The sequence below is a fragment of the Eutrema salsugineum genome, unplaced genomic scaffold (assembly GCF_000478725.1).
Source record: "Eutrema salsugineum unplaced genomic scaffold, Eutsalg1_0 scaffold_5, whole genome shotgun sequence".
NCBI classification, from domain to species: Eukaryota; Viridiplantae; Streptophyta; class Magnoliopsida; order Brassicales; family Brassicaceae; genus Eutrema; species Eutrema salsugineum.
In genome coordinates, this window is record NW_006256612.1 from 14,930,657 (window position 1) to 14,948,568 (window position 17,912).

Here is a 17,912-nt window from a genome sequence, read left to right on the forward strand (position 1 = left end):
ATGAAAACAAAAAATCTTCAAACTGTTGGAGAAAAAAAAAATGGTAAAGAGAGCTTTACAAGAACCGAAAACTATAACACCTTTTTGCCCCCTTTCTTCTCTCTATTTATATATATTGCTCTTAAACGAACTTATGCCACGTACTTGAAAGTGTTAGGGTTTTCGGTATCCCTCGCCAAGTAATCTCTGGTGATCAAATATTCGATTCGTTTCTTTATCATCTTTATATCAGGCTGCAACAAGAACAAAAAGAAAAGGGTAAATAACAAAGTTTCTCAGTCTATATATAATAAGAAGATAGTATGTATAAATATGAAACCATTTATTTAGTTGTTTTTTTTTTATAAGAAATAATAATTACCTTGAACATTTTGCTAAGAAGTTCAACACATTCAGAGACTAACTGTTGATGCGGCAACACTTTTCTGCTCTTCATGATGCGCACAAGAGCTGCGTCAATCGCAAAGCGTCTATCTTTATCAACGTCTTCAACGATTTTCTTCCGCTCATCTATAGGAGGAAGAGGTACCTGTTTCGTTCATGTTTCCCAATTTCACAACACAAAAGAGTAATCATTAGTTAGCTAGTCCATCCTTTTGATATCAAAGGAGATGAAATTATAAAGAACAACACGATCAAATTATATTATATGCTTTCTTGTATATATATATACCTTGATTCTACGCATTTTATCGGTGAACTTGGGGTTGAAGTCGAATTCATCGGATTGAGAAATGTTTCTCGAGGCCGGTTCCTTTTTAAGAATCTTGTACTTGGCGCATGACAGTGAATGAAGCAGCCTCGTAAGATCTTCATGGCTAAGGTTAAGTTGTTCCAAGATATCCTTGTATTTTAATCTTTTTGTGTCTGCGTCGCTGAAAAGCAATAACACGGCAGCCTGAAAGAAATTTTATTTTAATACATTATATACATATGGCGAAAATCAAATTATATCACACTACTAAGTCACGAGAGAAAACAAAAAAAAAAAAACCAAAAAGATACCTGATAGGTAGAAACGATCAAGTCGATTGGTTTTTGATCGAATCTTCCAAGAACTTGACAAGTTCCCAGAGAATATATCCACAAAAGTCTCCTATGGTTGGTTTTCGTTCCATAGTATTCCTTAAAGACTTCAATACACTTGACCTGGAATTTTTTTTGATTTTTTAAAAAGATATTATGCTCATCTTTTATTTTCTGTTTCAAAGAGCTGAAAAGAAAAGAAAAAGAAAAAGAAAAAAGAGTTTACCATTTCACTGGGTAAATTGAGGTCAGATGTTTTGTAACTTGGCCAAAAACCAGTGGTGAGAACAGTGACGGTAAAATCCATCCCCAAGTTTACCATACTGTCACTGCTTATATAATCCTCGAATTTTTGTTGTTGTTCTTTTGCCAATGTCATATCCGTCACCTATATATATATGTATAAAAATTTACAAAACGTTAAAGCATAATTAACCTTTATTACTACTAAACAACCCTTTTTTTTTATCAAGAAGCAAAAAAAAAAAAAAAATCATCAAACTAACCATGCCCTCCATCTTAGAAGTAAACTGCCCACCGAGTTGTTGCTTGAGCTTTGTAAGTAAACTTTTTTCGTGTTCGTCATTAGAACTACGATCAAATAAGAGCCTTCGGGCCAGCTTCTTCCTGCGAAACAACCATATATATATTAATATATAAAAAAAAAAAAAGCATGGAACTCGTTGATTAATTCAGAGGAAAACATATATTGGAGGCAGAGATAATATATATATATATATATATATGTACCTGTAAAACTCGGCGAAAAGATCTTTGTCACTTATATAAGAAAGCAACTTAACAACCTGTAAACATGAAAACAATAAAACTTTCAAGTTAGTATCAACCCAAGCCAAGAGCTAACATATATATACATTAAGCCGTATAAGAAGGAAAAAGATAGGGAAAAACCGACATTATCAAGCGTATTCTCGATAGCTTCATCACTGAGCTTGTCAATTCCACCCTTCTTGAAGAGATTGTCGCAGAACGTTGCAAGTAACTCGGCACTGGAGCTTGTAGCCACTCTTTTGTTACAAAAGATTTCGAAAGCCTCTTTCAGGGCCTTGTGGAAGAGTGTGTGGTTCTGGAAACACTCGAAGACATAGAGCATGGATTTATCGTGTAGCTCAATGATTCTTCTGACAAGAACCTGTTCCTGCAAGCCACCACCACCACCATTACCACCAGTAGCTGCTGCGTCTTCTGCTTGTTTGATAAGTGCATTCCCCTCTAAAGTAACATGCCTCTTGAACGCCTCTGCAACAGGTTCCAAGCCATTCGGGATCGCATTGTAAAGCCTGTACATCCTCGAGAGATCCTCCATCCTGTCATCTCTAAGCAATGCTGAGCATCCAGAGTTCTCTTTCTCTAGAAGCCGTTTTGCAACCACTACCAACAATTCATCTTGCACAATCTTGACTAGTTTTGGCTCAGTGCTCGAGTGAAGGTAGTGACTGACTCTCTCCTTCTCCTTCTTGAGACACTCCTCACACTTTATCATGTATTCGGGGCAAGAATCCTCGTCGATCCAGCGTGCGGACTTGCGAGAATAGTAAGACGTCGTGTCTTGGAGCAAAAACTTCTCGAAATCCTCTTCATATTTGTCCATAGTTCCCATTCCACTCTCAACGTAGATATCTAATACGTTCTTCAACTGTGCCCTATCAATCTGACCTCCCTCGCGTTCTTTATTGATCTGAGAGACCGAATACGAATCGTGTTATAAAAGACAGATATATATATATCATCAAATTAACCTGTTAGTTAGAGATTCGAGCTAGTATTATTAAGAGCTTACGAGTGCAATAACAGCTTCTCTGGCCTTGCATTGCACCTTCTGGTAAACCAGGTCGCGGAAGGATATAAGGCCAACATCCGTCAGAGGAACAAGGGATCTCCGTGAAATGAAGTAACGGTTAAGATAGAAGAAGAAGCGTGATAACCATCTAACCAAAACTTTATTAATACCCCATCTCTGAGAAAGCTCTCTCAGCATGTATTCGTCATGTTTGCCCCTTAAACAGGGCAGCACCTAAACCACACATTCAACAACAACAAAATATATATATATATATATATATATATATCAATCTGTTTGCTCAAGGTAGTACAAGAGAGAAAAAAACTGAAACCCTAATAGATAAGGTATATACTCACCGTTTTCTTGTTATAATCTTCATACACTCCACGATACCTTTCGTAGAGCTGCTCAGAGTAATCGAAAGGAGGTTTCTGGGTGCACATATTGTAGATAGTTGTGTAAAGGTTCATGTATTGCTCAGACTCAAAGGATGGCTCAGGCTTTCCTTCTAGAATCCTTATCAGCTTCGAAACACCAATCTTCATCTCCGACCATCCTTGATCCAACTCAATTATCTTCTTCTCCATATCTTCTCTCTTTTCAACCTCTCTTTAATCAACTTCTATATAATACAAAGTTATTAGAATCGACAAATCTCGGCATCGATATTCAAAACCCTAATCTTATCCTTAAGACTAACCAAAATTAAGGAATAACGTCAAGATGCTGCGAGAGATTAACAACTACGAATTTGAGAAAACGATTCGAGAGAAACACACAAATCTTCCAAATTATTATAAAGATTTGGGCGGAATCAAGATCACAGTAAACGTAACCCTAACTCAATCAAAATAGTATACATCAACGAGAAATCATCATACGAAAGAGAGCGCATACGAAACTTATGTAAAAGAGTAATTGAGCGATCTAAAACCCTAAGATACATATGTAAAAGAGGTGTCGAGGGATCGAAAACCCTAAGATCGTCGTCACGTACCCGAAGACTCCAAAGAGTACCGAATCTCGAGGGTTTTGGGAGAGCTATGAGAATTACCAAGTGAGTGGGAAAAAATCTTAGAAGAGATGAGTATTTATAGTCCGATGTTGAGAGAAGGCGGTGAACAGCTTTTAAGTCATTCTTTTTTTTTCCTATTTATATTAATTTAATGATATATAGAAAACCCTTCATCGATTGAGTTTCTTTAGGAAAGAAAAATCTAGACACTATATCTCATTATATACAGAAAAGTCATACTTTAAAAAACGTGTTGTCAATTTTGGTGGTGTATTAGTTTCTGTTGAGTTTACTTTTCTCTTATGATAATGATAAAAAGGTATTAACTATTTAATGAGTTTTACCTATATAATTTATCTATAATAAATCCTATAATATTATGAAATAAATAAATGATACATTATAATTCACTATTTTTGTAATTCAGAGTTTAACTTCTAACACAATCCACTGCATAAAATCTTTTTTTTTTGGTTGACAACCAACTGTATAAAAGTTTGTTTTCTCTGATAATAACTACATAAAAAGTTTAATAAGTTTTACATATATAATTTATCTATTATTAAATCCTATCAAATTATTGAAATAAGTAAATGATACATTATAGTTCACTATTTTTGTAATTCAGATTTTAACTTCTAAAACAATCAGCTGCATAAACTTTTTTTTTGTTGACAACCAACTGTATAAAACTTTGTTTTCTCTGATAAAGTAAGCAACCAAGTACTTGTGAATATAACAAGTGTTAGAGATCGTTAGGGCCCAAAAGAGAAGAACAAGAGCCAGATACATTACTACACGAGCCCAATCCAGATACAGAGTCAGTTAGAATCTGCTACTAAAAACAGAGTCACCTAGAAAAAAAATGTATTACAAACAAGACAAGTTGAAGTTGTTAAATTGTTTTAGTACAACACAACATCTACCATGGTATTATATTTTTGATTAAAACACATAGTTTTATAATTAATAGTTGGTGACTTCAACCTTTTATTTTGCTTTCAAATTATTCAGCCATTTAGGTTCCTTAAGAAAATAATTCAACCATTATCCATTCTGTGAGGTACAAACAAAATTCAATTCAAAATCAACTGATATCTGAGATCGATAACGAAACATGATAATTAAAATTCCGATTCAGTTTCTTCCACAAAGGCATAAAATTACAACACAAAAAAACAAATACATTTTCTCTGTGTTTCTGGTTAACCGGATCTTTTGTACCCAATTATGGTACCTTTTGACGCCAATATTTTTCAAAAAAAAAAAAAAAAAAAAAAACTGGTGCTAGGATCAATACCCTCCTCCAAATCCGATCATTGGTAGTTTGGTACCATAATTACAAAGTTTAGTTTCTCAACATGACAACATCTGAGAGGGTCATATGAATCAACCTCGAATCCTATCGAACATGGGATGCTCCATTATTTCTCGAGCAGAAGGACGACGCGTTGGATCACGATCCATCATTGTCTGTTTCAAAAACATGTTAGAAATTCTGTCGTACATGCCATGTTCTAATGCTCCATGAAAACACAGAGATAAGAAAGCAAATAACGTACCTTAAGCAGTTGCTGTAACTGTAACGAATGGCCGGGAAGTAGAGGAAGTTTTCCTCCTTTAATATTGAGGGATTGGCTTCTTGACTCTGTAAGAGGAGATCCTCTTATGAGCTCGTAAACAGTGACACCTAAAGAGAAGATATCGACTTTATCGAGATGCTCGTAGTTTTCGTTTAGTATTTCTTGAGGCATGTAACGTGCATCCCCTTCTTCTACTGGTAAGCTTTTGTCCAATCGCGTTGCACAACCAAAGTCACCGAGCTTGCAGACACCGTTCTTGATGTATATATTGTCGGGTTTTACATCTAAATGAGCTATTCCTTTCTCATGCACAAACTGTAACGCCTTAGCTATCTGTAAGAGACATGGTACAATGTTTGGTACTTTCTGTATAAGAATTCTCAGGAAACAAGAAACTCTGTACTTAACTTTGTATGAAAGTGTGTACCTGATGCATAATCACCAAGATCTCTCTCTCTGAGATCTTAAGAGAAGATTTCTTGGACAAACTATGATCGCAGAGTTCCAGTTGAATGTATAATTGCTCGTTTTCAAACCACGAGGAGTAGTATCCTACTACATTTTCATGGAATCCTACAAACAAAGGAAGATAGAAACGGTACTGCTCTTAGCTTCCAAACAGGGACTAACACAATAGATTGAGGACAAAAAGGTGAAACAAGGGACTGTACTGACCTAGAGCAGCAAGAGCTTGAACTTCCATCATAGCTTTACGCCTGCATTAAACTCGGTTATGATTGATTACTTAAATAAATTGATCCAAACAAGTTGAACTATTATAATACAGTAAAATCATTCATTTACTAAGAAAACTAAAGGAGAAATCTACCTCTCTGAATCTAGATACAGCTTCCTTGTGCTGTATTTCACAGCATACAAGCAACCATCAATTCTCTTCAAAACTTTAAATACACGACTGAAATTCCCAGCACCAATTTGCTGGGGAAAACAAACAAAGTTATGTTAGAAGAAGCAATAGGATTTTGATAACAAATTAACATTTGAAAGACCTTCTTCGGCGTACCTGGATTTCATGAAAGTCTGTGAGATATCTTGACAACCCATCCCCACTTATACTTGCAGGTAGAAAACCTGCATGACAGTTGCATTCTCAAACTTTTGTACAGAAGAACCGTAGTAATATCTTTTAGCCTTTCAGGAAATTCTTAAACAAAATTTTAAGGAAGACAGGGTAGTAATAACTCACTAGCACATTTTGACCTCTGATATCCGAAAGGATCAGTAGCTGTCTCAGACTCATTCATCACATATGGATTCTTGAAGCAAGGAGGTGGCATAACACGACAACGCAGAGCAACTGCAGTCTGTGAAACATATCCAGTCCTCTCTGTTTGGTTAGCTTGGAGTTTATCAACCATGATCTCATCTGTGTCAATATCATCAGTCTCTTGTTCATCTTCTCTACTATGTTTTGTAGACCAGGTAAAATTTGATGTTTTAAGTGTGAAACTGTCTGCATTAAACATCGAATTTTTTGTTTGTTATTGAAAAAGTTTGGGAACTAAAACATCAATAACTCATGCTAATTTTTACATCTGAGAAAAAGAAATCTTCGACAAACAGTGAAACGAAAGCTTACCCTGCCGGCATCTTTTGCTTTTAACTGTATTTAGTTTAACAGGAGACCTAGGACAAGGAGAATGATCCTACAAACACGAAAGAGAAAAACTTATAAATTAGAGACATTGGGGAATTATCAAAAACCACATTTTCAATTTCTCCTAACTCACCTTGCTGATGTCTAAACCGCTCATCAAGTTCTGGTTGTCCGGAGTTATATAGTCAGGTGTGCTGAAAGATGATTCGAAAAAGAAATTTATCAGTAGCTGACATGAGATATCACAATTCACAGATATTATCTGGTTAACTAGAGCTACATTCATCAATTTTACCCAGAAGCTAGATTCAAATAGGTGAAAATATGGGAAAGCTCCTTAAATCTACAAGACCAAATATAGATTTTTGCCCAATCAGATAAGCCCAGGATGGATTTAAGAATGAAAACGTTGTCTGCCCAGGAAGATAACGATAGATCTCAACCTCACAGCAAACAAAATGCCTAAAAATCCGAGTAACGAAGATTTACCAGAAAAAGTCTTGGCTGAGAATAAATTCCTTCTCTCCGCAATCGGCATCTGCATCAACGGAACCCAAGTGATTCCGGAGCTCCGACGACTCCGAATCCAGGAGACCCTGAAACGCCGATGAAGCAACATTCGACGGCGGACGATTATCAAACGAAAGCTTCGACAATTGACCGAACTGAAGCAGCGAGTGTCGCTCCAATGTCCCCTCCATCTTCCGATTCTTCTTCGTTCTTCTCGTTTTGATCGTCCCTAGGGTTTTCCTCTTCGCCAACAGTGTTCTTCCTTTCTTCTCGAACATGACGATGAATTTTACTTTTGTGGTGGGAGGTAAGAGATTAAATGAAAAATTATAAATAAATTTAAAATTTGCGCGCTCTTCCTCGTAGCGTTTCGAGCCTTAATTTGGAACCAATCATCAGCAGCAGTGACTACGCTACACGTACTCTCTTATCAATTATTGACCGTTGGATCTTTTAGGTTGTAGCTTCCATTGGAGATTAGCTAGAGGTGCAGCGGATCTACTGTGGAGCGTGTCGTGTAAGCTTTGGGTCTTTAATAATAAATATTTTTTTTCTATAATGGCACTAGCTCTTGGGGTCTTTAATAATAAACTTGCATGTTAATTCCAAAATGTGGTATGTATATCAAAATAAACTCTATAAACGTGGAGTTTTAATGAATTGAGCCAATATAAAGCCCAAAGACAAAATCCAATAAAAATAGTGAAGCCCAATTACAAATCTCAGCATAGCCTCGGCGACGCCGGTACAAAGGCGAACACCGGCGATATCAATTTGAACGGTGGGGACATATGTGGCGGCGAAATAACTTACCGGTGACTGTCCAATAGCCTTTTGAATTGTTTACTTTTGCGATTTCTTCTTCCCGAACATTCATTTGATCTTCCGTTTTGCATTTTCGTGTTGGATTTTCAGGGAAACCCAGATTCTGATCAGAGCATATCTGGTGAGGACTGAGGATTGCTTTGTCATCTGAAATTTTTCTGTTTTGATTCTTCGTTTTTATGTCCTTCATTATCTAACGAGTAATTTTGAAGCTGCTGTTTCGTGTTTTAGAGGAAGAGCCCGAAGAGGAAGAGCACGTGAATGTTAATTTGGGAGAGGTTGAAATGTGGCCAAGTGAGAAGGCCAAGGAAGAGGTAATCTTTTGTCTCTCAATTTTTTAATTCTGTAAACCTCTTTCCTTGAGTTTGCTTTGAGAGGTCTAGGAAATCCTGCGAATTTGTCTGTTGACAGAAATTTTATGTGTTTGATGATGATGGATAGAATGATGAGAAGTTACTACCATCTTCATCAAAATTTGGGTTTCTAAAAAATGAGTCTCTTATGTTGTATTATGCAGCGCACTGTTTTTGTCTGATTCGATTAAATATCCATCAAGAAAGAAGTTGGGAACTTTTAAATTTTGGTGATGAATACTGATTTTGCCCAGTTGACTATTGTGACTTGGGTAGTTTTGAGGAGCTATAGGGAATGTGAACACAGTTTGACCATAGTTTGGCTTCGATATTATAGGGAGGATTACTACTTCAAACAAAGCTTGAAAAACTCATAGGTATATATATATATATATATATATATCCAGCTTGTGGTCAACCTTTTCTATGACTATCTTCACTTCAGTTAGGTTTCCCTTATCATAGCTTGTGTGTTATTTCCAGGTTGTGGTGAACTAGATTATGCTAGGGAAACCGGCGATGTACCTCGGGAAGCACCTGTGAGTCTTTTTCTTTCTCAAAAATATTATTTTTGTGCAGCTTCTTGTCTCAGCTTTTTGAATCAAATGGTGATGGGAGATTTTACTCTTCTTCTTAGCTAGGGAAGATATCTTCCTCTGTTGAGGAAGACGTTGAAGTTCCTGATTCCCCCGAGGAGAGTTATTTCGCTTCTTCAAGAAGAGCCGGATTAACTTGCGTATCTGCTCAGGAAAGCGGGTCAGATGATGAGGTCATCATCTAATCTTCGACTATTTTGTCGAGTTGGTGACCTATTGAGTCGCTGTACTTGTGGTTTTTGTAATGATGATTATTGTTGCCTTCAGATTCTACATGAAGAACAAGTGGCAACCTGGTCTACTATAAGTAAAGAAACAAAGTCACTAATCCATTTGAATGGTATTGCTTCAGTCTCATCATCCCATACATCAGGCTTCAGAGCCAAGAGAGGTATTAAAGGTACTCTTTCATCCAAAAACCTTCTTCATATATTTACCTTAGAATTTAAAGAACGGGATGAAAACTCAGAGAAACCAAATGATGAGTGCATAAACTTCTGAAATCTCTAAGTTGGGCTTCTAATGTCTTCGCAGTTGCCAAAGATCATGTGAGGCCAAAATTTTCATTTCACTCACACACTCATGGAGAAACGTTATCCAAGATAAGTGACATGGCTGAACTCTTTGAGCCTGCTGCTGATCAGGCGATAGAGGAGGATCCCATTGCTGAATGCCCCAACGATTCCGATGAAAGATCAAAAGGTTTTTCTTTTGCTGAGTCGACGGAGGTTCTGCACGGGTACACTGAAGGTGCGGTATCCAAGTTCTTACTCCCTCCTCCAGATAAGATTAGAGTGAGCTCTAAACCAGTAATCTTTCCTTAATCCTTATCCAGTGAATTAGCTATTGATTTGCTACTTAGCTCAGTTCTCTGTTTCATTCATTGGCATCCTTTCTGCTCCAGTACAGCAGGCGTGAAGGAAAAAGTTTGAAAGTTAATCATAAGGGTAGTTCATCAAACCTCCAAGATAGTAATACTGATGATGAACTTCCTGGACCCATGGATAGTGAATCATCAAGCGATGATGAGGTTTTGTTCTCCTCCTTTTCTGTGATTTACGTCGTGTCCTTCTTCTCATTGTACACTCATATCCAAAATCATATTGTTCTGCTACATAGCCTAGTTGTCAAATCTCAGTGCCAAACATTTCCAACCAGAAGAAACAATTTGTTGGAGACCGGTTTGATGAAGCAATAAAAGCTTCCTCTCTGTGCAAAGAAGGTCTCTTGTTCGGCTCACCTAAATTATCTGGGTAATCAAATTCTCAACACCTTTCAGACTCCACACTTTTTAAAAAAAAAAAATCGTACATATCTCTTAACATCAAAACCCGTTTTTTTTGTGGCATTGATCTGCAGTGGCTCTAGCCTGTATGGGAAGCTACAACAGATCATGAAACAAGAAAAAGAGACGGAAATAGAAATCATGAAGAAATTGCGGGGTGGAATCGGACAAGCAGGTAATGCTGCTTCGCAACTCCCATATAAACGAAATCTAGATTATACTTTTGTTCTGATTTGTTTATCTCTATTTCCCGTTTCCCAACTCAGATGCGTCGAGCTATGTTGATATAGAAATCATGTCAAGACACTTGGAGGGAAAGCTGGTTGTCTGCAAATGCTCTGTCATCGACCTTTCTGGGGTTTCTCTCTCTCGATCTCTCGACGCATCTAATAAAACTGTTCCTTTAATTAGAAGCATTGAGTGACACACATTCGGTTTTGTAGGACTCCCTCTTGCTTAAGAACACACAAGCTCTTGCGGCTAAAGAAACAGAAACAACAATTATCTTTAATCCTAAAGTATGCGCGGATGTTGATGTCGAAATTGGGAGCTTTGTCCGTCTACATTCGCCATGGTCAGTTTTGATTCCACTCTTTAGACTCTTATCTCATGTCAATATGTCACTGAACTCATTTGTTGAAGTAGCTGTTCAATTGCAACAGGAAAGAAATGGAAGTGAAGAACACCAATGAGGTGATCATTTTGTCTTCATATTTCTCAAGTTTGTAATGTAACTCACACAAATGTCACAAAAACCCCGGAAAAAAAGCAGAGAAGCAAACGATAGTTAAAGCACTGATTGATAACAATAAGATAGCAGAATCGTGGAAACTGAAAGATTGCACAACATTAGATTTTTTAAAAATCAAAATAGTAGGAATGTAGAACACAAATAACAGTATTCCAGTAATATGTCGTTTGCAAAAAAAAAAGAAAAATTATAATAATAAAAAGGAGACTACCAGAGTTGTTATGCGATTTATTAAACAGAGTTTAAATTTTTTTGGATTCATCATGTTTTCTTCTTTGGTGCTGCTACTAGTTGAAAGGCGTAAATCAGTTCTTACAATTGGTCAAGTCGTTTTAGTTATGCATGAACTCTTTGTTGGTTTGATTCCTTTCTTGAGCTTTGGTGAATCTCAAAATATTTTGTGCCTTAACCTCACGAAGCTAAAAAGGTAGTATTCGTCTTTGTCTTAATGTAGCACTTGATGAAACGTTAAGAATAATTAAAGAACGATTAGTTTAGAAATTAGTCAAGTTTTAGAAATTTCACACAGATTAACAAGTTTATAATTAAAATTTGTATTACTGTATGTCCTTGTTAATTCAAAATCTTATCTTTTTCCAATCAAGGCTGGATAATATTATCACTCTCAATGATAAGTTGGATTAACAGGGACGAAATTGTGATTTAGTTTTAAAAACTGTAGATCCCTAGTTTATATTTGTATCATATTGGAACAATTCATCGATTGATCCACAAGAAAGGTGGTAACCTTTACGTGGATGTCAGGTAAAAGCAAAATGTCTCTCTCTTTTGTATTGCAAAACAAGAGGGCATATAACTTAGTATATAAATAGATGTATTAATTATACAATCGGGTTATCGATGAGCTACATAAGTCGTCTCTCGATGGACTGCATGAAGATGTTGTTGAACCTATTGCCAAATAGGAAGTGTACAGCAGAATTAAAAAATATCGGTAAGATATATGTAGTTTTTTTTTTATTTTGGTAATTTCGTCATATATTTAACTTCAAGTCAGAATAAAACAGGATATGATTTAATATTTATAAATTTCGTTTCTGTGATTCTTTTTTATACACTAATGTGAGAAGAATATGTTAACACAATGAAAATGCAGGTTACAAGGTTCATGGCCATCCTTTTTCCACCAACACAAGGCGTGTTCTCGCTGTTCTCCTTGAGAAAGGACTCTCTTACGAGCCCATTACCGTCGATTTGCAAACCGGTGAACATAAAAGGGATTCTTTCCTCTCTCTCAACGTAAGTAAATTTATCTAAAAAAAAATCGAGAGATTAGTAAATTCAGGGTAGATTACTTGTCTCTCGAGGCATGTTTGAACTAGGCTAATTCTTACCGGTGTTGTTAACATATTGTTTATGGTTACTACTTGTAACACAAAGATTTCAAGTTTTTAATTAACAATGTGTTACTGATGCAGCCATTTGGTCAAGTCCCCGTTTTGGAAGATGGAAATGTTAAGCTGTGCGGTGAGTTTAATCTTACGATAACCTGATAAACATTTGTTTCTATTTAATCAATTTTTAGCGATCATTTAATCTTTTTTTCTTTTTTTTCCGTGTAGAATCCCGAGCCATCACACAATACATTGCATATGTTCATAGTTCAAGAGGCACACAGCTTCTGAATCTTCAAAGCCACGAGACAATGGCGACATTAACAATGTGGATGGAAATCGAAGCTCATCAGTTTGATCCACCCGCATCGAAACTCACATGGGAACAAGTCATTAAGCCTCTCTACGGTCTAGAGACTGATCAGTCGGTCGTCAAAGAAAACGAGGCTAGTCTAGAGAAGGTTCTAAATGTCTACGAGAAACGACTCGGAGAATCTCGATTCTTGGCTTGTAATACCTTTTCTTTGGTTGATCTTCATCACTTACCCAATATACAATACCTTTTGGGAACTTCAACGAAGAGATTGTTCGAAAGTCGACCTAAAATCCGTAAGTGGGTGGATGAGATTACGGGAAGAGAGGCTTGGAAGATGGCCTGTGACCAGGACAAGTCTTGGTTTGGTAAGCAAAGGAAGTAAATGCAAGCAGAAGAAAAAATTTGTGTGTGAGGTGTTTGTGTGTTGAGTTTGCGTCTCTGTTTGTAAGCTTGTGTTGTTTGTTTTTCATATTATAAGATGCTTTTGTGTTTGGTTTACATGTAGTTTGATGAATATGAATAAAGGAAAGAAAAAGTTATAATTTCAACAACTTCGAGAATAGCCCCTAAACATTTTTGGGTGCACAATATTGGTCTCAGTGGGCATTTTTCTCTTTTCACTCATCCACGTCTCGGAAACATATTAGATTGAGTTTTAATTCCATTTCAATTTTTTATTCAAGAAATAAGAGAGAAAAAAATATATGTTTTCTTTCTAAAAAATGTCTTAAATGAAAATGATATATAAATTATATATATATATATACACACACACACATATATATATGTATATATATATATACAATATCATGTCTTCAAATGGAAATTGAACAAATTGGCACAATTGGACTAAATCATTTAGTAATATTTGAAGAGAAATTAAGGATAAACATGCAAAAGAAAAAGTCCATAATAAGAAGAAAAAAAAAACTGTAGAGGAAAGAAATCTACAATTTCATGTCAAAAACTAATTACTAACAAAACTTAATAGGGAAAAAACTATATCTTAATATGGCTGTGGCCCATTTTATCTAACTATATATACATCTTTTGGGTTGACAAAATATAAAAGCACTGGAGTGTATAGAGAGGGTAGTCAAAATGGGTTCCTCTAGATTATTGGTTTCGTTTGCTCTCGTGATTATGGTGGCCATCTCTTATGAACCATTCCCATGTAAGTATTATGATTATTTGTTTTGTTTTCGTATTTCTGCTATCAACTATTTTATATAATGGTTTTGAATATTCTTAATTGAGTCGTAGGGATGGGCGTAAACGCGAGCAATGAACCTACGAGTTGCTACCATTCTTGTAACCAGACGTTCGAGAGTCGTCACCAATGCTATAAACGGTGTGAAGAATTAGCTCACAAAGATGGTAAATATAATAACACCTAGATTTCTGATTTATAGCAAAATGTCGTCATTTGATTGTGATTTTTATTTCTGTTTGATGTCTCGAAATATATTCTATCAACCGGAAAAAAGATAAGTGCGTTTTGTATCACCTCTAGTTGTTGTAACTATAATTGTTTTTTCTTTTTCTTTGGTATAAAGTATAAACGGTATATATTGATGTTTTTGTTCTTGAAAAACAATCAATTTTATGGGTTTTATTCTTCTAAAATCTTCTTCGTACGATATGGTAATGGAAAATTGCAGGGTATAAGATTTATGGGTATCCTTACTCCACCAATACAAGGCGTGTCCTCGCCGTTCTCCACGAGAAAGGCCTTTCTTACGATCCCATCACCATCGACTTGAAAGCCGGTGACCAGAAGAAGCCACGTTTTCTCTCTCTCAATGTAAGTTTCACCTCTAGATGGATTACTTGTATGTAATTCAAGAAGGGTTTTAAGTTTTAATTAGTGTTCGATCTAAACATGTTATATTAATAGGGTTTCCAACCAAATTTCCTCTTGATACACCTGTTTAATCAACTTATTAGCAATGAATGAAATGAATCATCGTACATTTATAACATACCAACATGTTATATAGCTAGGGCTTCTGGCCTAGAAATTAGTTACTTATGACTTAAGTTATATACTACATGTTAGAATTACGTTTTGAGTTCAATAATGTGTTTATATATTGATGCAGCGATTTGGTCAAGTCCCAGTTTTCCTAGACGGGAATTTTAAGTTAACTGGTGAGTTTTAAACTACACGTACAACCAACTGATCTGATAAAACATTTTCTCGATTTTAAAATCTAATGAATTTTGATTGATTTTTGTTTTTCCTCAGAATCCCGAGCCATATCTGAATACATAGCGACTATTCATAGATCAAGAGGCTCAGAACTTCTGAATCATAAAAGCTTCAAGACGATGGGAACACAAACAATGTGGATGAATATCGAATCTTTTGAGTTCGATCCACCTGCGTCGATACTCACTTGGGAGCAATCCATCAAGCCTATGAACGGTCTAAAGACGGACTATAAGGTCGTGAATGTTACCGAGCAGAAGCTAGAGAAGGTTCTAGATATATATGAAGAACGACTCAGAAATTCTAGCTTCTTGGCCAGTAACAAATTCACATTAGCTGATCTCTATCACCTTCCTAATATACAATACCTTATGGAGACACCTACGAAGAGATTGTTCGAAAACCGACCTAGCGTGCGCCGGTGGGTGGCTGAGATTACAGCTAGACCGGCTTGGAAGAAGGCATGTGATGTGAAGGCTTGGTATGATAAGAAAGAGAACAAATGAGAGCAATGAACTTTGTGTGCGAGTGTGTCTCTGTGTGTGTTGTTTGTTTTCTCTAAGTTTGATGTGATGAATAAAGTGGAAATCTGGTTCAAAAAAAATTAGAAAGAATAAAGGGAAAACTTTTTTTCAGATATAAGGAAAAAAAAATTAGGATTTAGAGTGTTTCTTTTTTATGAAATTGTATTTTATTTTTCTGTAATGAATTTATGTATGGTTCGTAATATATTTCGCCCATATCATTGTTTTAACAAGATTGATTTGTTGACGCCCGACTTTGTATACAACATTGTCAAAAGTGTGAAACTGAATTAAAGTCCTTTGTTCAGTTTTATTTTGTTTGTTATCATTATTGTTATCTGGTTAGAAGGAAATCGAGAAACAGAGTCCTCGACGATCGAATTTAATTTGAGCAGCCGACGATCCACGTGATGAACCTAACGGGGCCGGTCAAACTTTGACTTGTAGATAAAAAAGAGTTTTTTTGGTCGTTATCACGCGGTGGTTGATAATTTCTCTGATATTAGTGTTTTATATTAACTTTCTTCTAAAAAAAGTCTTGGACCAATAGACACGAAAACTTTATATACATTAATCAAGTTTTTTTTTCTTTAACGATAATCAACTTAATTAGCTTTGGAATAATCCTCTGACAACGTATATTCAAGATTGGTGGCGCCGATTTGGTTTTTATTTATTCACTTAGTATTAGTACTCTGTTTTAGTTGTATAAATACACTCCACCATTTGTGTCTTTATTCCATCAACTTCAAAGATCTCTCTACTTTAATTAATCTCTTCAATATTGTTACAAAAAAAAATATATAGTATTAATTAATGGCAGGAATCAAAGTTTTTGGCCACCCTGCTTCAACAGCCACGAGACGAGTTCTCATCGCTTTGCACGAGAAAGATCTTGACTTTGAGCTTGTTCATATCGAGCTCAAAGATGGTGAACACAAGAAAGAGCCTTTCCTCTCCCGCAACGTAAGTATAGATATGTAATATCATATTTTCAATATAAAGATTGTTCCATTTAAATACTGATTCTTGGTCTGAAATTCTTGAAATTTTGTTCTGCAGCCTTTTGGTAAAATTCCAGCCTTTGAAGATGGAGACTTCAAGCTTTTCGGTAAACGATTCTTAAATTTAGGCCTGGCCCGTTTGAATAGTTAGTTCGGTTCGGTTCAACTATACAAAATTCAGATTCGGTTTAGTGTGAAGCAAAATACAATACTGATTGGTATTATCACTATGAAAACAATAAATGATTTGGTATGGTTTGGGTGCCCAATCCTGGTTCAATGTCTCAAATTCTGATTTTGATCATTGCAATTAGAGAAAGCAAAACACTCTAAAATGTTGATTATTAAATTTTATGCAGAATCAAGAGCAATTACTCAATACATAGCTCATGAATACTCAGACAAAGGAAACCAACTTCTGTCACTTGGCTCCAAGAACATGGCAATCTTGGCCATGGGCATGGAGATAGAAGCTCACGAGTTTGACTCAGTTGCTTCAAAGCTTGGCTGGGAGCAAATCTTCAAGCATTTCTTCGGTTTGACCACCGACCAAGCCGTTGTTGAAGCAGAAGAGCTGAAGTTAGCCAAAGTGCTTGACAACTACGAAGCTAGGCTTGGTGAGTCTAAGTATTTGTCTTGTGATCACTTCACTTTGGTCGATCTTCACCATATCCCTGTGATTCAATACTTGCTTGATACTCCAACCAAGAAGCTCTTTGATGAACGTCCACATGTCAGTGCTTGGGTTGCTGACATCACTGCTAGGCCTTCTTCTCAGAAGGTCCTTTAAATGGATTTCACTCAAACTGTTAATCCACACATATTGAATAAGTGGCGGCGACTTCATTGCCCAATCCTCATAAATTTTCTTGTTTATATGTTTGTGTTTCCTCTGTTTTTTTTTTTGTGTACTTTATTTTGGTTTCTGAAAGATTGATTTGATGTAATTTTCAATTATGTATGAATAATGAGCCTTCATTTTATAAAAACAGTTTTTTTTTGGTTAATATGTCTATCTTAAAGTTCCTAAATAAAACAAGAATTTATATATGGACAAAAATAAAATAATCATTATATATTTGAAAAAGATATAATTTTCCGAAATAAAACAGAGAAACCCAAAAAATACAAAAAG

General features: G+C 35.9%; 6 protein-coding genes across 9 annotated transcripts; 4 read left to right on the plus strand and 2 right to left on the minus strand.

Annotated features, from left to right (window-relative positions):
• Positions 1 to 28: 28 nt before the first annotated feature.
• Positions 29 to 3,875, minus strand: LOC18994558 (cullin-1). The gene is made up of 11 exons (XM_006418218.2): positions 3,828 to 3,875; positions 3,187 to 3,452; positions 2,828 to 3,061; positions 1,943 to 2,725; positions 1,777 to 1,832; positions 1,533 to 1,653; positions 1,253 to 1,414; positions 1,006 to 1,149; positions 674 to 898; positions 362 to 529; positions 29 to 233 (listed from the first exon to the last, which is right to left on the minus strand). Exons 2-11 carry the CDS (start codon positions 3,415 to 3,417, stop codon positions 132 to 134), a joined length of 2,226 nt encoding a protein of 741 aa, XP_006418281.1. The 5' UTR covers positions 3,418 to 3,452; positions 3,828 to 3,875; the 3' UTR covers positions 29 to 131.
• Positions 3,876 to 5,135: 1,260 nt separating this feature from the next.
• LOC18994559 (wee1-like protein kinase) lies at positions 5,136 to 7,859 on the minus strand. Its single transcript, XM_006418219.2, has 10 exons — positions 7,536 to 7,859; positions 7,180 to 7,240; positions 7,029 to 7,095; positions 6,636 to 6,902; positions 6,453 to 6,520; positions 6,258 to 6,367; positions 6,104 to 6,144; positions 5,856 to 6,001; positions 5,408 to 5,761; positions 5,136 to 5,318 (listed from the first exon to the last, which is right to left on the minus strand). The coding sequence occupies exons 1-10, from the start codon at positions 7,832 to 7,834 to the stop codon at positions 5,235 to 5,237; spliced, it is 1,497 nt and encodes a 498-aa protein (XP_006418282.1). The 5' UTR covers positions 7,835 to 7,859; the 3' UTR covers positions 5,136 to 5,234.
• Positions 7,860 to 8,270: 411 nt separating this feature from the next.
• Positions 8,271 to 11,486, plus strand: LOC18994560. 3 transcript variants are annotated; one of them, XM_006418220.2, is made up of 14 exons: positions 8,271 to 8,371; positions 8,472 to 8,502; positions 8,613 to 8,695; positions 9,072 to 9,111; positions 9,218 to 9,273; positions 9,372 to 9,503; positions 9,598 to 9,730; positions 9,865 to 10,124; positions 10,235 to 10,360; positions 10,450 to 10,583; positions 10,690 to 10,790; positions 10,882 to 10,973; positions 11,059 to 11,189; positions 11,278 to 11,486. In XM_006418220.2, the coding sequence occupies exons 1-14, from the start codon at positions 8,348 to 8,350 to the stop codon at positions 11,342 to 11,344; spliced, it is 1,410 nt and encodes a 469-aa protein (XP_006418283.1). In that variant the 5' UTR covers positions 8,271 to 8,347; the 3' UTR covers positions 11,345 to 11,486. The 3 variants fall into 3 exon arrangements, with proteins under 3 accessions (XP_006418283.1, XP_024008628.1, XP_024008629.1); XM_024152860.1 differs by having other exon boundaries at positions 9,598 to 9,721; XM_024152861.1 differs by having other exon boundaries at positions 9,381 to 9,503.
• A 730-nt stretch (positions 11,487 to 12,216) lies between these two features.
• LOC18994561 (glutathione S-transferase F4) lies at positions 12,217 to 13,588 on the plus strand. Of its 2 annotated transcripts, XM_006418221.2 has the most exons (4): positions 12,217 to 12,321; positions 12,484 to 12,626; positions 12,806 to 12,854; positions 12,950 to 13,588. In XM_006418221.2, exons 1-4 carry the CDS (start codon positions 12,228 to 12,230, stop codon positions 13,417 to 13,419), a joined length of 756 nt encoding a protein of 251 aa, XP_006418284.1. In that variant the 5' UTR covers positions 12,217 to 12,227; the 3' UTR covers positions 13,420 to 13,588. The 2 variants fall into 2 exon arrangements, with proteins under 2 accessions (XP_006418284.1, XP_024008371.1); XM_024152603.1 differs by lacking the exon at positions 12,217 to 12,321 and having other exon boundaries at positions 12,496 to 12,626; positions 12,806 to 12,858.
• Positions 13,589 to 14,110: 522 nt separating this feature from the next.
• Positions 14,111 to 15,755, plus strand: LOC18994562 (glutathione S-transferase F5). Its single transcript, XM_006418222.2, has 5 exons — positions 14,111 to 14,211; positions 14,301 to 14,414; positions 14,699 to 14,841; positions 15,140 to 15,188; positions 15,286 to 15,755. The coding sequence occupies exons 1-5, from the start codon at positions 14,139 to 14,141 to the stop codon at positions 15,753 to 15,755; spliced, it is 849 nt and encodes a 282-aa protein (XP_006418285.2). The 5' UTR covers positions 14,111 to 14,138.
• Positions 15,756 to 16,321: 566 nt separating this feature from the next.
• On the plus strand, positions 16,322 to 17,768 carry LOC18994563 (glutathione S-transferase F6). Its single transcript, XM_006418223.2, has 3 exons — positions 16,322 to 16,739; positions 16,836 to 16,884; positions 17,137 to 17,768. Exons 1-3 carry the CDS (start codon positions 16,590 to 16,592, stop codon positions 17,565 to 17,567), a joined length of 630 nt encoding a protein of 209 aa, XP_006418286.1. The 5' UTR covers positions 16,322 to 16,589; the 3' UTR covers positions 17,568 to 17,768.
• The last annotated feature ends 144 nt before the right edge of the window (positions 17,769 to 17,912 follow it).

Excerpts from the sequence above, each read along its gene's own strand:
- LOC18994558 (XM_006418218.2), bottom strand. The coding sequence starts at position 3,417 with ATGGAGAAGAAGATAATTGAGTTGGATCAAGGATGGTCGGAGATGAAG. Across the intron at positions 1,415-1,532 it reads CTTCTAAGATGGAGGGCATG|GTGACGGATATGACATTGGC; the intron begins GTTAGTTTGATG and ends ATATATATATAG. Across the intron at positions 530-673 it reads ATAAAATGCGTAGAATCAAG|GTACCTCTTCCTCCTATAGA; the intron begins GTATATATATAT and ends TGAACGAAACAG.
- LOC18994559 (XM_006418219.2), bottom strand. The coding sequence starts at position 7,834 with ATGTTCGAGAAGAAAGGAAGAACACTGTTGGCGAAGAGGAAAACCCTA. Across the intron at positions 6,521-6,635 it reads TCAGAGGTCAAAATGTGCTA|GTTTTCTACCTGCAAGTATA; the intron begins GTGAGTTATTAC and ends ACTGTCATGCAG. Across the intron at positions 5,319-5,407 it reads AGTTACAGCAACTGCTTAAG|ACAATGATGGATCGTGATCC; the intron begins GTACGTTATTTG and ends TTTTTGAAACAG.
- LOC18994560 (XM_006418220.2), top strand. The coding sequence starts at position 8,348 with ATGTGGCGGCGAAATAACTTACCG. Across the intron at positions 8,503-8,612 it reads TTCTGATCAGAGCATATCTG|AGGAAGAGCCCGAAGAGGAA; the intron begins GTGAGGACTGAG and ends TTCGTGTTTTAG. Across the intron at positions 11,190-11,277 it reads GTCCGTCTACATTCGCCATG|GAAAGAAATGGAAGTGAAGA; the intron begins GTCAGTTTTGAT and ends CAATTGCAACAG.
- LOC18994561 (XM_006418221.2), top strand. The coding sequence starts at position 12,228 with ATGAGCTACATAAGTCGTCTCTCGATGGACTGCATGAAGATGTTGTTG. Across the intron at positions 12,627-12,805 it reads ATTCTTTCCTCTCTCTCAAC|CCATTTGGTCAAGTCCCCGT; the intron begins GTAAGTAAATTT and ends TTACTGATGCAG. Across the intron at positions 12,855-12,949 it reads TGGAAATGTTAAGCTGTGCG|AATCCCGAGCCATCACACAA; the intron begins GTGAGTTTAATC and ends TTTTCCGTGTAG.
- LOC18994562 (XM_006418222.2), top strand. The coding sequence starts at position 14,139 with ATGGGTTCCTCTAGATTATTGGTTTCGTTTGCTCTCGTGATTATGGTG. Across the intron at positions 14,212-14,300 it reads CTCTTATGAACCATTCCCAT|GGATGGGCGTAAACGCGAGC; the intron begins GTAAGTATTATG and ends ATTGAGTCGTAG. Across the intron at positions 15,189-15,285 it reads CGGGAATTTTAAGTTAACTG|AATCCCGAGCCATATCTGAA; the intron begins GTGAGTTTTAAA and ends GTTTTTCCTCAG.
- LOC18994563 (XM_006418223.2), top strand. The coding sequence starts at position 16,590 with ATGGCAGGAATCAAAGTTTTTGGCCACCCTGCTTCAACAGCCACGAGA. Across the intron at positions 16,740-16,835 it reads AGCCTTTCCTCTCCCGCAAC|CCTTTTGGTAAAATTCCAGC; the intron begins GTAAGTATAGAT and ends TTTGTTCTGCAG. Across the intron at positions 16,885-17,136 it reads TGGAGACTTCAAGCTTTTCG|AATCAAGAGCAATTACTCAA; the intron begins GTAAACGATTCT and ends AATTTTATGCAG.